Below are 14,768 nucleotides of genomic sequence, written 5' to 3'. Positions count from 1 at the left end.
TAATGACATGCAGTTCAATTTTTTTTCACAAAAGTCAGCCTGGTCAAATAAATTCAATTAAATATAATGTAAAAAAGTAGCAATGATATCTAATGTTCTTCACTCTATATACCACTACAAGTCAGGTACGTACAAACTGATTAACATTCATCTTATTATCTAATTAACGCCACTACTTAAACATGCATGTAATCCTTTTTTAAAACATGACCAACACTAATTGTAAATTGTAATTCTAACAATACTCAAAAACAAATTCATTTCAGGCTTTTTATGAGCATAAATGATGAACATATACAAACAGAGCTTTAATTTTTCACTTCAAAGTACTGGCGTACCTGTTCATCCTCATTAATGAATACAAGACCAGGGAATGATTGCTGGCTTAATAACATCAAAAAAAGAACCAATGCATGCTCAGGATCAAAATGACCAGCTACATCAATCCTCATCAAAAAGATAGATTACAAACTGAAAGATTATATATAAAAGCCTTTCTTTCTATCTATCTCAGCAAATGAAACAGTGACCAACTGTGACAACAACAACAACATTAATGTGAACATGATCACTTTGGTAGAGATGATGCAGGCTCTGACTGGCTAGAAGCTGCATGCTGATGATGATGATGATGATGATGTCTATGAAGTAATTCTCTAGCTAATGCTTGAAGATCACCTCCTCCAGAGCTGATCTGATCAGCAAGACTACTTCTATCTCTGCTACTTCCATGCTGCTGCACCGGCTGTGATGCCAATTGTGGTTGGTTCAATGGATCAAACAGTGTTGACAAGTCTAGAGTTGTCGGCGGACTAGACGTGAAAGGAAGGTCTGATATTGAGAAAGGTGATGGAGCAAGCAACGGTGGTGGCGGCGGTGGCGGTGGAGGTGAAGGTAGCTCCAATGTAGCTAAGTGCGCTTGCAAATATGACAACTCTGCTTGAAGATTCACCACCTTCAACATACAAAGGATAAGAAAAAAACAATACATACATGTATAAGTTGTAATGACAGGATCAAAATAGTATGAAGTCTTTATCCAAAAAAAGAAAAAAGAATAGTATGAAGTTTGTAAAACTATGGAAAATGCACCTGTTGTTGGAGATCAAAGATATGTGCGACACAACCATAAACAGGATCACGGAGACGGGCCTGTGCTTCGAAACAGATTGTAACAACAGCGTCGAGGCGTTTGTGTGCTGGAATATGGAGAAGAAGCTTGGAGACATTGCTAGCGCCAAAGACCTTGTGCACTGCTGCAAAGTGAGCTGCTCCTTGCTCTGAATCAAAGTATGGTGCAAAGATGCATCCGTTCACACACTTTCTTCTTAGAAACTTACATGCACCACAAGGTCCTCCTCCTCCTCCTCCTACACCACCACCACCACTTGCACCACCGCTTGCACCACCACCACCACCGCCGCCGCTACTGCTGCCACTGGTGCTATTAGTGCAGCCACTCATGATCTCTTGTGGTGTTTTTGGACCTTATGAGATAAAGGAGAGAGGGTTGGAAGAGAGAGTGAAGGGTGATCTATTAGGAGGAAATTTGTCCTAACTATTTGTGGTGGGTCTATACTATTGTAAGGGTTACTGTTTCCTCTTGTTTGTTTTTCCTTTCTTTGTATTGATGAGCCTTTAAAGCCACGCCTTGGTGCAAACCCTACCTCTCTCTCTCTCTCTCTAGTTAGCCCCTTGCGTGAAGCAAGCAAGGCACAGAGAAAAATTCCAACCTTTCTGTGTGTGTGTGATGTGTTGTTTACCATGCAGCAACTCTCAACTGCCTCATTTCCCTTATCTTCACTTATTTGGTCCTTCCCACGTGTGACAAAGAGAGAAAGAAAGAGAGAAACGTGTCTAGTTTCACATTTAGGGATGGTGTTGTTGCCTTTATGATGCGTAGAAGCCAAAGGACGCCACCTTTTGTCTTCTTTGATCAGCTTCTCTCTAGTCTCTACCCATATTTTTATCATGCACGTAAAATACTTGTTTAGTTTAGGGTTTTAATGAGCTAGCCAGTATATATATATATATATATTTTTTTAATTTTCAAGGTGAGCTGTCCATTCTTGTCTTTTGAACTTTAGGATGGCACTTGCAAAAAAGAAAATATTTGTTCCTTCATGTAGAAAAATATGTTGTTGATACTTGAAGTAACCATGAGTGATTACTCACTTAAGTTCAAGTTGTTTCAAACACGGTATCTTGTAATCCTTGTCTTAATTCATTAATTAATCACCTTCTTGTCATGATCCCACATTATGGACATTAATTGTTTCTCAGGGATTAAGTCAAGTGTGATATTAGTAAGCTTCCTTAATTAACAAGTGCTTTTACTCATCTAAATTATCTCACCCACCCTCTTCATTAAGCAAATAAATTTTTCAGGACTTGTTTCAAATTTTGATTTATTCAAGGGGGTCTTAGCTTTTGCACAAACAAAAGTCAAAACTTCAGTTCGCCGTTCAAAAAAAACTAGCAGGGCCCACAGAGACCAGTCTACGTGTCGTCCCTCGTGGGTCCCACGTTTGTACAATATATACATTTTTTAAAAATAATTTTATTATTTGAGAACAGTTGATAACGGCGCGTCGCCGCGCCGTCCGGTTGAGTGTCCTGCCTGGGAAAAGGACGGTACTGCCCATCAAGTTTCAAAGACACTGATCATCATAATCAGATCTAGGCCGTCCATTCTGTTTAAAAGCAATCAATCTCTCAAGGCTTTAATTTTATTCAATATTTTTACGTATACTTTGAAAGGATTGAAAAGGACACCTTAAGTTTGAGGATTAAGAGTAGCACTAGAAGAACTAGTTTAGGTCAGAGAATGGTTTCAGTGCAGAGCTGCTTCTTTGGTTTTTAATCATTCAATTCAGTCTTGGTCTTATTAATTATTAACTAATAAGAGCATATTTATATATTAATATATGGAAAAACATCATCTAGGGATGTCCCTGGATTTTAAATTTAGGGATGTTTTTAAATCTAAGCCGTTGGATCATCATCCGATGGTTGATTGATTATATAAATCATGTACGTATTTTTCATTGTTTATGATCGATGTCAATGACTCGTAGAAACGCGGTTTCTACTATTTTACGATGATAAGAGCCGTCGTATTTTCATCAGATAAGCTTTCTTATGGACGTCCCTGGATTTGAAATCTAGGGAAAGTCCCTAGATGATGGGTTCTCTTAATATATATATATATATATATATATATTTATCATATAAAAAAATAATAATTTAGTGTATATTACATTATATACAGTTATTCTTTATCCAAGTTATTTTTCATCTCATGAAGTGTTTTTTGTGTATTACACAAAGAAGTATTGTTTTTAAGTGATTTTTAATTACATATCAATCTTATTTGAGTGATTGATCAAATATTAATATAAACATATTAGATATACTATTTTTTTTTCATGTCTATAAGTACATGTTTATTATATATTATTATGATTATTATTATTATTAGTGACTCAAAGAAAAGGTGGTCATTCCACTTTACTCGCATGCATAGAAGTTAATTAATGAGAGGAAAGAAAATCACATCAGTTGTCACCTCAAAAACAAAGGAGCAGTGCACCATCACTTCTTGTGGATTCATAGGATCACTTGATCATAAGTTTTTTGTTTTTTGTTTTGTTTTTTTCTTTAAGCCGTGGGAATGTGTGCTCATTAAAGCAAGCGGCTAAAGAATTTTCCAATATGAAAGCTTACATGTGAGAAAATCACAAAGGCACGAGAATAAGAATTTATTTTCACTTTGTTTCTTTGATTGCTGCAACTTTTTATATATATATATATATATATATCTGTTTTTTATAAACCTTTAAAGGACCTTAAATGAGATCATTGAGATGTGTTTATTATTTATTATAAATAATATATATATATATATTCTTCTAATTTCTGTGTTTTTTTGTAAACATGTAAACTCAAAGCATTACACTATGATAGAAGGATGGTATTTATTTATTTACTAAGTGAGACGTTAAAACATAAAACACTATTATTATTATTAAAAAAATAGTTAAGTATCATATCTGTATTGGAATAATTGTATAGGCAATTTTTTTAAATGGATTTTGACTATTTGACTAATGTCATAAGAATAATGTAGTTATGGAATGATGTCCTTCCATTATATATATATATATATATATATATATATATATATATATATATATTTCTAATAAAGTCTGCATATGATTTTTCTGTGATTATTCAATTCTGTCAGAATATTTTTAAGATATCAGACATTTATACTGATTTGATTAGATTTTAATCAAAATGGCATGCATATTGTGAGGAAATTATTAAAAGATACAACAAAACATGGAAAATCCAAAGGTATAATGTTCGATTTGCTCATTCTTTCATATATCTTTGTTCTATAAATTGTGGGCCTGACTTGAGCCCAACACAGTGCAAGCAACTCAACCCAAATGCAAATGAAGAGATTAGAGCCCAACTTGGGCTATTTTTAACAAGCTCGAGAATGAGACTGAGCCCTTATTTGAGCCCAACTTAACTGTGAGGTCAACTGGTCAACCTATTTTTGGGGAAATATAACGTTGTTACTTTTTTTTTTTCATGCAAAACTAATTTAAATTTATTTTCAATTAAGATATAAAGTTTCACTTGGATAATATTTTGTTCATTTAGCTAGATAATATTTTGATAATGGTTTATCTACTTTTCTCGATTTTTTTTGATAATTAGGAAATAAGAGCAAAAGGTTTTATTTTTGTAAACAATAAAAATAAAATTAAAGACAAATATTAGTATATTCCTTCAATTAAACCATGTGTACCCTCTCTACTTAACATGCATATTGTTACATAATGTTACATATTTAATGATAATAAAAAAAAGTGCATATACACTTTTATTTTTTAATATTTAATAATTATTTAATTAATATTGTTACATATATATTTTTAAAAATATTAAATTTATTTTATTCATTGCATCAAAATTCTAAAAATTTTAACAGTGATTTAGTAAATATTCTTTACATATATATATACCTTAGAAATATTAATCTAATTTTATTCTTTACACTTAATTTTTTTTTTATATATTTACACTTAAATTAAAATAAGTATTTATATAATTTACAATATTTAATAGTCTATATAGAATAGAGAGGTATATTATATAAATAAATATTTTAAAATTTGCTCCCACACACATGTTGGTTAATTTTAATCAAAATCATATACACGTGGCTTATTTAACTAAGTGAATTTTTATAAATATATAAATAACAACCGGTGTATCTTTGGGTGTTCCGACAATAACAGCTCTTTCCGAAGAAAACAACAAAGGTTATTATATATATTTATATATATATATATTTTTCCTGATAAATAAAAAGAAAAGCTAAATTCTATCTTATCTGCAATGAACGGACGACCGGGGCAGTAGCCAACACGTGGCAGCGCTTCGTCCTCCTCGTCCTTGTCTTCAAACCCTTACTTTATATTTATTAAATAATTATTATATATAGAATACATTACCAACAATATATACAGGAGTCAACATAATCTGCAGACGTTTTAGAAAAAATATATATATAAAAAATTGTAAATAAACAGTATTAACAAAGAACCATAGCTTGGTTCTTAATTACAATGAAAAAAAAATATGCTTATCGTTAATTTATATATAAAAAAAATTAATAACAGGGTAAATGGGTTATATTGAGTTTGGAAATGATTAATTGGTTCATATTACACAAAACATTTGTAGTTCACTCGCGGTCTATATATATATATATATATATAAATATATATTATTTTTTTAAAAAGAAAAAAAAGAAAAAAAAGAGAGAGAAGCAATCAATGGAATTGTATTTTTGTGAGAAGAGAGAAATTGATCGAGAGGAGCAGAGCGTGCGCGCTGGGATGCCGAAGTCATCATCTCCATCTCCGACAGTCACCCCAATGACGCCCCCAACACTTCTTCTCAAATCCCACAATCCCCAATCCCAATCCCAATCCCAAACCCTAACCCTAAACCCTCCTCATCACTCCTCTGATCTCGACCCCCTTCTTCCCCCTTTCCCCCACTCACTCCTTCTCATGGACGATGACGATGACCCCGATCCCCACCCCCCTCCTCCTTCCTTCTCTTCTCTCATCTTCCGCGACGACGATGATGACGATGACGATATCGACGACGACCTCAAGCTTGACCTCAAACCATCCCCTTCTTCTCCCTGCAACGCTGACCCTGACCTTGACCCTTGACCCTAATCTAGCTCCAGATCAGCAGCAGCAGCAGCAGCGCCCGCCTCCGCCTCCGCCTCTTGTTGACCCAGCTCCCCACATCTCCTCCCAATTCTATACCTTCAATCGTGAGTCTCACGGTCTTATGGTCCGGTGCATCCTAGAGGGGCGGCTCGCAACTCCTGATGAGATCCGTGCAGCTACCCCTCGCCCGGTTTTGAAGTCCTGGAGGTCGGTGTGGAAGGATCGTAATGAGGATACCGCGTATCTCACTGCCTGGAAGCGTATCCAGGACAAACTCTATGCCGGCGCTGGTGGTGTGCTTTATTTCAAGAACAACCCCTCCCAGCGTGTCTCCTATGTTGACCAGTGGCAGGACATTGTTGCTGCTTCTCATGCCGATGCTGACTTGCGGCATCTCGGGCTCAAGGAGACTGTCGACCGTATCAAGCAGTCGTGGACTGTTGGGGCGAAGTTTTATGGCATTCCTGAATCGTTCATCCGCGTGTGCCTTGCGGCTTGCCCTGTTTGTTCTTCGCCATCCTTAACTGCTGGAGGTGGTGCACACTTTGCTCTTGCTGGGGTGAGATCCAAGAGGCGAAGGTTTGAGTATACGGAGTCGTTTGATGTGCCCGCTAGTGATGTCCCGCGCAGACTGCAGCAGCTGGCGGCCAAGCATAAGGTGGTGCTGTGCATCCGGCAGAAGTATATCCGGTATAAACCTTTCATGGCGGAGGTGAAGGATTATGCATGCCACCGAGCTGGTGAGCCCTCGTCTGCCACTGGCTCCTCATCCAAGAAAGCTCGGGTTTTAAAGAGGGAGCCTTATGCCTCCAAACGATGTGGTTGTGGCTTTCGTATTCGCGCCATAGTCCCAATTACCAATTACAATGAGAAAGACAAGACCTTTGTGTACCAGGAGGAGGGCACAGCTGTCTTCAAACTGTTTGCGGTGCACTCCGGGCACGAACCAGGTCCGCTTGATGGAAATGCGAGGATAATTCATCGGTTGGTTGGTAACAAAGGGGGCTTTGATCGGGATCCAGAAATTTATGGGATTAGAGAAGATACAGAGCCTGAATCTTTTGTTGGCCTTCTTGGAAAGGATGATGGTGTTGACCCTCATTTGGCAGTCCTGCAGCAGGTTCAGGCGATTAGGGTTGAGGTTGGGTTGTTGGAGGGGAGGATTTCCAAGATGCCTCAAGAGCTGCTAGGCTCACTGTCTGGAGAACTTTCAGATATCTTGCATAGGCTTAGAAGTGTAGGTGAACACCACCATTCTGATGGGCCTCTGGTGGTTGGTGATGATGATGTTCAGCATTGGACAACTGACCATGATCACCACCTTGATGGGCAGGATAGTGTCTTCAGCAAAGGCAATGAGATTATTGAAGAGGATGAGAGTGACTTTGATCGAGCGCTAGGGGCTATTGTGCCATGGGATAGGATGGCAGCAGAATGCCAAGATAGAAAGATGCTTATGAGTGAGTCCTGCAAGTCGGAGAAGTGGTTAATGAAGGAAGACTGTAGTGACTTTGATGAGAAGAGCATTCTCAATTGTGGTGAGGAAGAGGAGGAAGAATCAAAATTGATAAAGCCCTTGAGGCATCATGGATCGATGGTTGCAGACACAAATCTTGTTGCCATTCAGGTGGATGGCTTCTATCACGACAATGCAAAGTGGTATGATTCCCCAGGTGGCTTAGATCCTGGTGGGGATGCTGGGGATGGAGGGTTTAGGCATGGCAGGATTGTATGAAGAAATGCGTAGATTGAGCATGCTTCCAATCTCTCCTGGGTGAAGGGGAAGTGTTTGTAAATTTTGTACACTGGGGAAACTTAAATCACGTCATGGTGTCATTGTGTTTTCATTGGAGGTTCCTCAAGGTCAAGGTGGCAATGTTGGTTGTTTTATACGCAAACTGCCTTTATCTACCGGCCATGTTTACTAGGTATGTTCAGGCGTATGAAGGTTATGGATATTCTGGCTACCTTTGTTTCACCCAATTCATTCGGGTGTACCTCCCAACTCATGAATATAAATTTATTTTGACTGCTTTCATTATATCAGTTTGAGCATGGTTATGGTTCTCTGCAAGTTGAACGGAATTTGGTTTCATGTAAATGATATGGAGGTGGTTACCTCATACACTGTTTTTGCACAATAGGTATTGTGTAAACCGTCTTGCTATTATAGACACCTTCATCTATTCATATGTGGCTTTTACCCTTCTTTTTTTCAGTATTTGATGTACCGATTTATGCATTTGTTACTGGCATACATACAGGTTATGAGCTTCCCTGTTTTATTTGGTCTATGGTAATCTCTAGAAGTTTATATTCTGCTGCTTTCATTTTCATATTCTTCCTCGTGCTCTTGCAGATTATGCTCAATTTACATTTTCTTTTAATCTCATGCATCACATGGACAAGTTTATGTGCTAATTTTTGCCCCTTATATTATTAGTTTTTGATATGGTTTGTACTCTAACATTGCTGTTTTCTTAAACACGTGTATAATTATAAAGGCATGCCAGAAATGCTTTTTACTCCATCTATTGTCTGATACAAAAGCTGAATTTAGTTCTGCAGACACGTTGTCCAATGCTATTTCATTTTCTCATCTAACTGTTCACCTCATAGCCTATATGAAATCCTGCATGTGTATTCTTATTGTGCCTCTCCTTTGCATTTTCATTGCAATCAGAGGTTACTTATAGATGCCTTTGTAATCTTGACTGTGAAGTTTGTATTTTCTAGACCTGTTAGTAGCTGAGCTTGAGAAACTACGATTAACTACCTTGTCTTGTAAAGATCACAGAATCATACTTCTGCTTTCTTAAGTGCCTCTATCTTTCCCTTGAATGTGGGTATTAGAATTTAGAAATGTGTCTTGGATTCTATATGGGTTTATTTATATAGGCTGTGTTTAATTGGATAGAAGATGATGAAAGAAAAGGGAAACAACTTTACTTGGGATACATGTAAAATGCCAAAGCAATATATAGTTTCATTTCAGTCTAATTTTTACACTACTTGTCCAAAACTATTCTTTTTCCTTTCCAAATCAAGGAAGCTAACAAGGGTTTTTTTTTTCATTTTACTTTCCTTTGAGTTTTTTCTTCTCTTGGAATGAAAGACATGATAAAATTGTAAGCTGATTTGCCCAGCTGGCGCCTGTAAAAGTGAAAGCAGGTATAGTTTTTCCTCTTAGCCTAAGATATTGGTGAATGCTCTTTTCATCTAAAACCACGTTTAGAAGATTTATCACTGCTGCTGCTTTTATGTCCTCTTCTACGAGTCTCCTGTTTGTTTGTTTGTTCATTCAGTTTGCTATTTTACTTGCATTTCTGTAAGATTAACTGCTTAACATCCGTAAAAGCTTAGTGCAATGGTTACCTTCTCTTGATTGCATTGTAATTACCTTTTCATTCTGGAATCTGCAGTTACGGGCATTCAGCTTGTGATTATTGGAATGATTTGTTCGATATCATCAGGTTTGTAGCTTTGCTCTCTCTTCTGTTAGGCTTTTATATTTAGCAGTGACCCTGTTTATTTGGACAAGAAATAGATTTATTTTTCTTTGTTGCATGAATTTGTAATGGTCAAATTGCTCCTTGTGGTATGATATTTTGAGTGTTTCTCTTCAAAATCAAGTTTATGGTTCAATTCTCACCATCATAATTAAAAAAAGACTATCTAGGCTCGTATATGGTCCATTTAAGTGGTATTAAGCATGTGACTGCCTGAGCGATCAGTGAATGAAGTATTTATCCATTGCGCATAAACACTAGGTTAGCACCCAGGAGGTTGGTTAACCTGTCAGCGTCTGCTTGGTTGTAAATATTTTACTTTACCCAATTTATCTCAGTGTAACCCAATTCGAATGGACTTTGTAACAAAATGTTATCCGAAACCCATTCTATGCAACAATGTCATAATCTTACGAAACACAAACAGTAAAAAGAAAAAAAAAAGAAGCAAAACTTGTACCCATAAAAAAAAAAAAAGGAAAGCTCCATGATTAAAAAACAGTGTTAATAATTTATTTCTTTATATTGGATTTGCTGTTTTACTTTGCTAAGTTGGTTTTGATTGAATCTCATCATTTGACCATTCATACACAATTTTTATACTGATGTGTGAATATTGCTGTTCAGATGAACCAACAACCGATCGGCAGCTGAGCCACATTTTGATTGCCTCTGTTGTGAAAAGAAGTCTTTTCCTAATTAGTTGTATGATATACTTATTCCAATGGCCTATAATCGATCCCATTAGAAATGGAGCTGGAATAACTGTGAAGAGCACCATCTCTTATGGCTCATTAGTAGCATTGATAAGCGGCTTCAATGATATTTTAATGCAGACTGTTCTTTTCATTGATATTTATTTGCAATATTGTGGACAACTCTTCACCAATGATGGTAATTTTAATCTGTTTTGGGGCCTCAAAGTTTGAGGCCAATAGCATGCTTGCTTTTTAGAAAAAAACTGTCATATGTTTATGATGGTTCTGAAAATTAGTTGGTATTTATTTATTTTATTCCAGTAATATAAACTGAGTCAGATATCTAACTGCAGTTTTCAGAGTGTCTAGCTTTATGGTGATTTTGAAAACCAGCTGTATTGGCAAGGCATAGTCAATACCAGGGTTTAAGGCTGTCTGAATTGTAAGTTGTTAGAGATTTACTTATTTTGCTGAGCTGTTTGTGCAGGAAGGCTTACATTTTCTTCTGTTTGCTGAATTTGTCGAACACAAGATTAAAGGTCAAGCACCGAAGTCGGCCAGTAATTTGAAAGCGGATTTTGCTTGGCTGCCTTTTCCATGTTCCTTTATTTCAAACTCATCAAAAGTCAGATCCGATAGCTGTCTGGCCATCAGATGTTTTATGAGAGCGTTTGATGAGAAGGTTGTATTTGTTACTGATACATAAATTTTTTTGGAAAGCATTTGGATCATTGTACGTAAAAACGGTGATTAAAAGACATTTTGCTTTCATGTGTTTAATGAGTTTAGACTTTGCAATCACAGGTAACGGTGGGGATTTTTCACTTCAAGATCTGCATGGTGTTCTTGAATTCTTCACAGGTAGCAGGCCGAGATTTGAATGGATATCAAAGCGTCAACTCTGGTACCAACAACAAACTTGACTGTCATTATTGTTAGGTATTCTGAAGCTGAATTCATCATCATTGTTGTTTTAGGTCTGACTGCATTTACTATGTGGTCCTGTTGGATGATCAATCAACATGGATCTTACAAGGCTCAAGCTTCTTCAACTGGTGTAGTTTTCACTTGGGCATCAGGTCTGTATTCCTCTTGGACTGCATATAAATATTTTTTGACTGAAGTAATGTCTTGAAATTTTAACTGTTATTAAGCCCAATTTGAATGTTTTAATTTCCAGGATGTGAACTAATCGAAGTAGTGTTATATTTGCGCCTGGTCGTATTTTAACTGATTGCCGAACTTAAGCTCCACATGCATTGCCCTTGAATATTTCTCCTACTCCTTTTGCTCAGCATGGAGAAGTGATGAAAGGATAGTGGTTTTACGGTTTTCCTGGTTTTTCCTTTTCCTTCTCACAAACTATTGATGATTTGGAAATTTGATGCAAACATGTGCAATCCTTTCAAGCCTGATGATGATCAATGCAAGTGCGTTGAAATTTAACTGTAGTGGTGATTGTTTCCATTGTTGTCCATCATTTGGCTTTTCGGTTGCATTCACTCACAGATAATATACTTGCAAATTATAATAATTTTACGTTGTTAGATCATGGGAATATCAAATTTGAGAAATGGAAAAACACTAAATTTTTTTATTATTTATTATTTATTTATTTATTTATTTATTTTTTTAGCAGGAAGTGTTCTGGGGACATTTTCTTTTCTTAAGTGATTCTGGCTTTGGTTTTTGTAATTGTTTCCGCATATATATATACCTTTGAAAAAGTATACTATGTATAAGCGGAGGAAAATATTATATTTTGTGTACACACCCTTGAAATCTCTAAACATCGCATTTAATTGATGGTTTGCAAATTTTTCATTAACTTGTCATAAACGAATTTTTTTCATGCAATCTAAATGTAAATTGACCAATCAGTTTGATTGTCCCAATTAGGGCTAACACTGAGCTCACTAACTTAACATGTACCTCCTTAACCATGGGTCTTGGGTTGCGCGTGTGTACCTTACAAAAAACAGTACATGATTGTGTAAGTCATGCAAGTCATGTATTAGTCCACATCAAAAATGAAACATTCTCTTAAATAACCATTGCTTTGCTCCTTAAAATTCCCTTATTTGTCTTTTTAAATGACATCCCTTATTTGAAAGAAAAAAAAAAAACTGCTCCAACTTTGTTTTTGTTTTTTTTAAAATACTAATTTATTTTCATTAATTTTTTTTTTTTAAATTTCAACTCCTTGTGGTTGGTATATCTTGTCACTAGTGATCGAACAAGGTTGGTGGGTCATCAGGAACATAGCCCCGCTCAGCCCCGGTGACCGAGCTCAAGGCCGGAAACGCTCTCGGCCTACAAAACCAACCTTGGCTTGCTTCAACCACGGAAAGCTTGCCCCTCGCCCCGGCACCAGGGACTTATCTGAAGGATAGCTGATGTCGGTGAATTTATTGGTGAAGTAAAAGAAATAAAAAGTGAGAAGAGATAAAAGGTGAAAATATAATTTTATAAAAAGATTAATTTTTTGAAAAATTTGAATTATCAGGGATTTGTTAATGTATTCGACTTTTATAAAGCCTTTAACGGTTATATATAACTTTCTCCGAGAGTCCTTCCTCGGTGTTTTAATTGACCTTTCACTGGTATATAATTTTTAAGGGTGATGAACAGGAACATGTACTACATGTATCTTCACTGGCCTGTTAACTGTTTCCATTGCCTTGGATACTTCATAGCAGTTACTTCCTCATGTCATCTGGATTTGATTTTAAATGAAACAATAAACAATTTTCCTTTCAATTGTTAGATCGGGAAACTCATATCACATGATCACTGTCATATGCTTGCTGGACATATTTAGGAACCAAGCAGGAAGGTGAGAAAGGTTTAATTAGACCCCCCATGTGCTCCCTAAATTACCAGCTCGCCATTCATGCCATCCACCCATTCAATGTGATCTTCATGGGGTGTTGCATGAAAGCATTAATGCCACCACCCCAAGCTTGTGTTCTGTATATATCCTCTGAAAGATTTTCCATGCCAATTCTTACATAAATGTCTTGATAAATAAGTTGGCCTGAGTTAGATGAGATTTCAAACTAGTCACTAGATGAAACACATGAGTTCATTTACTTTAGCATTCATTTTGAAACTTAAAACCCAAGAAATTCAATAATTATTTATTTATCAATTGGTTTGGTGATTTAAACAAAATAAAAAATAAAAATTCATACATAAATTTAAAGGCGGGAAACAATCTAAAAAGAAGAGAAGGCGCGAATGGTAGGTGGTCCTCAACCACCAGCCGGTAACCGTAGTAGTGGCCGGCCAACCAGGCTATTGCCACGTGGCTACCTTATGCTCCACCTGGCCTACCTCGTCAGTCATGTCCCTTTGACCCTTAAAGGATCAATCCTTGGTCTCCACGTCATCCCCAACGCTGCTGACGTGTTAACACTAGCGGGAAACCTTCTTCATGTTTCCCGCCATCTTCAATCTATTTTCCTTTTTTTTAAAAAAAATATATATATATATAATATAGAAAAAGGGATACTAACGCCGTATTCTACAGTGGAGTGAGGTGGCGTTAATGGGCTTCGTAAGTAGAAGTGGATGTCGTTTCACACGTTTGGAGACATGATTTAATGCCGGCACATGTGCGGACACGGGCACCGAAACTCGGAAGCCAACTTCGAGGTGGCACCGAACACATGTCCAGTTAGAAGCTGCCACGTAACACGTAAGTCATGCATGAAGTTCATGCCTCCAAAGTGACCACTTCCTTCGATCCTGGCCTGAGTGCAGGCCGTGGTCCCTTTAAATTACTAATCTACCCTTCATTAGGCGTGAGGACAACGTAATGATTACTCTAATCACTCACTGTTCAAAAGTCTTTTTTAGAGAATATTTGTTAAGCCGCGTGGTGGGAATCCAACGGGAAAGACTAGTCTTTGAGATTTGTAACTTGATATGATTGGCATCTAATAAGTTTGGCGGCAGAAGGGGAATTGTCTGTTTTACCCTCTTTATTCCGGCGTTAGTGAGGGTAGGATTGGGAGAAAGGTAAAGAAGAGTAGGTATTGAGGGACAGGCGTGGTTATCTTACACGAAGGTGTCAACTACCGCAACGAGACACGATGCGGGACCAGGATTCCGCTTTTCTGCGCTTGCGGTGCAAGATACACTCCTTATTCCGGGCCTGCCTTGTCCCACGTATATATATTTTAATTCATGTCCGAAAAATATTAAGGTTTTTCAATAAAATAACTTCTCGGTTATTTCACGTAACTTTACGAAATCTTTACTATGACGTTAATTATAGTTATTAATCAATG

The 14,768-nt window shown here is 36.8% G+C and overlaps 2 protein-coding genes across 8 annotated transcripts; one reads left to right on the top strand and one right to left on the bottom strand.

The window, feature by feature from the left end:
- Nucleotides 1-319: 319 nt before the first annotated feature.
- On the bottom strand, nt 320-1,589 carry LOC120259270 (LOB domain-containing protein 18-like). Its single transcript, XM_039266847.1, has 2 exons — nt 1,093-1,589; nt 320-955 (listed from the first exon to the last, which is right to left on the bottom strand). The coding sequence occupies exons 1-2, from the start codon at nt 1,462-1,464 to the stop codon at nt 569-571; spliced, it is 759 nt and encodes a 252-aa protein (XP_039122781.1). The 5' UTR covers nt 1,465-1,589; the 3' UTR covers nt 320-568.
- A 4,265-nt stretch (nt 1,590-5,854) lies between these two features.
- On the top strand, nt 5,855-11,924 carry LOC120258321. Of its 7 annotated transcripts, XM_039265695.1 has the most exons (8): nt 5,855-8,194; nt 9,689-9,739; nt 10,403-10,669; nt 10,827-10,915; nt 11,006-11,155; nt 11,278-11,377; nt 11,451-11,552; nt 11,654-11,924. In XM_039265695.1, the coding sequence occupies exon 1, from the start codon at nt 6,103-6,105 to the stop codon at nt 7,999-8,001; it is 1,899 nt and encodes a 632-aa protein (XP_039121629.1). In that variant the 5' UTR covers nt 5,855-6,102; the 3' UTR covers nt 8,002-8,194; nt 9,689-9,739; nt 10,403-10,669; nt 10,827-10,915; nt 11,006-11,155; nt 11,278-11,377; nt 11,451-11,552; nt 11,654-11,924. The 7 variants fall into 7 exon arrangements, with proteins under 7 accessions (XP_039121629.1, XP_039121630.1, XP_039121627.1 ...); XM_039265696.1 differs by lacking the exon at nt 10,403-10,669; XM_039265693.1 differs by lacking the exon at nt 10,403-10,669 and having other exon boundaries at nt 5,855-9,437.
- The last annotated feature ends 2,844 nt before the right edge of the window (nt 11,925-14,768 follow it).

Source organism: Dioscorea cayenensis, chromosome 4 (genome assembly GCF_009730915.1).
Source record: "Dioscorea cayenensis subsp. rotundata cultivar TDr96_F1 chromosome 4, TDr96_F1_v2_PseudoChromosome.rev07_lg8_w22 25.fasta, whole genome shotgun sequence".
In the NCBI taxonomy this organism is placed as follows: Eukaryota; Viridiplantae; Streptophyta; class Magnoliopsida; order Dioscoreales; family Dioscoreaceae; genus Dioscorea; species Dioscorea cayenensis.
The sequence above is the reverse complement of the archived record's forward strand: the minus strand, read 5'-3'. Positions and strand labels throughout refer to the sequence as shown.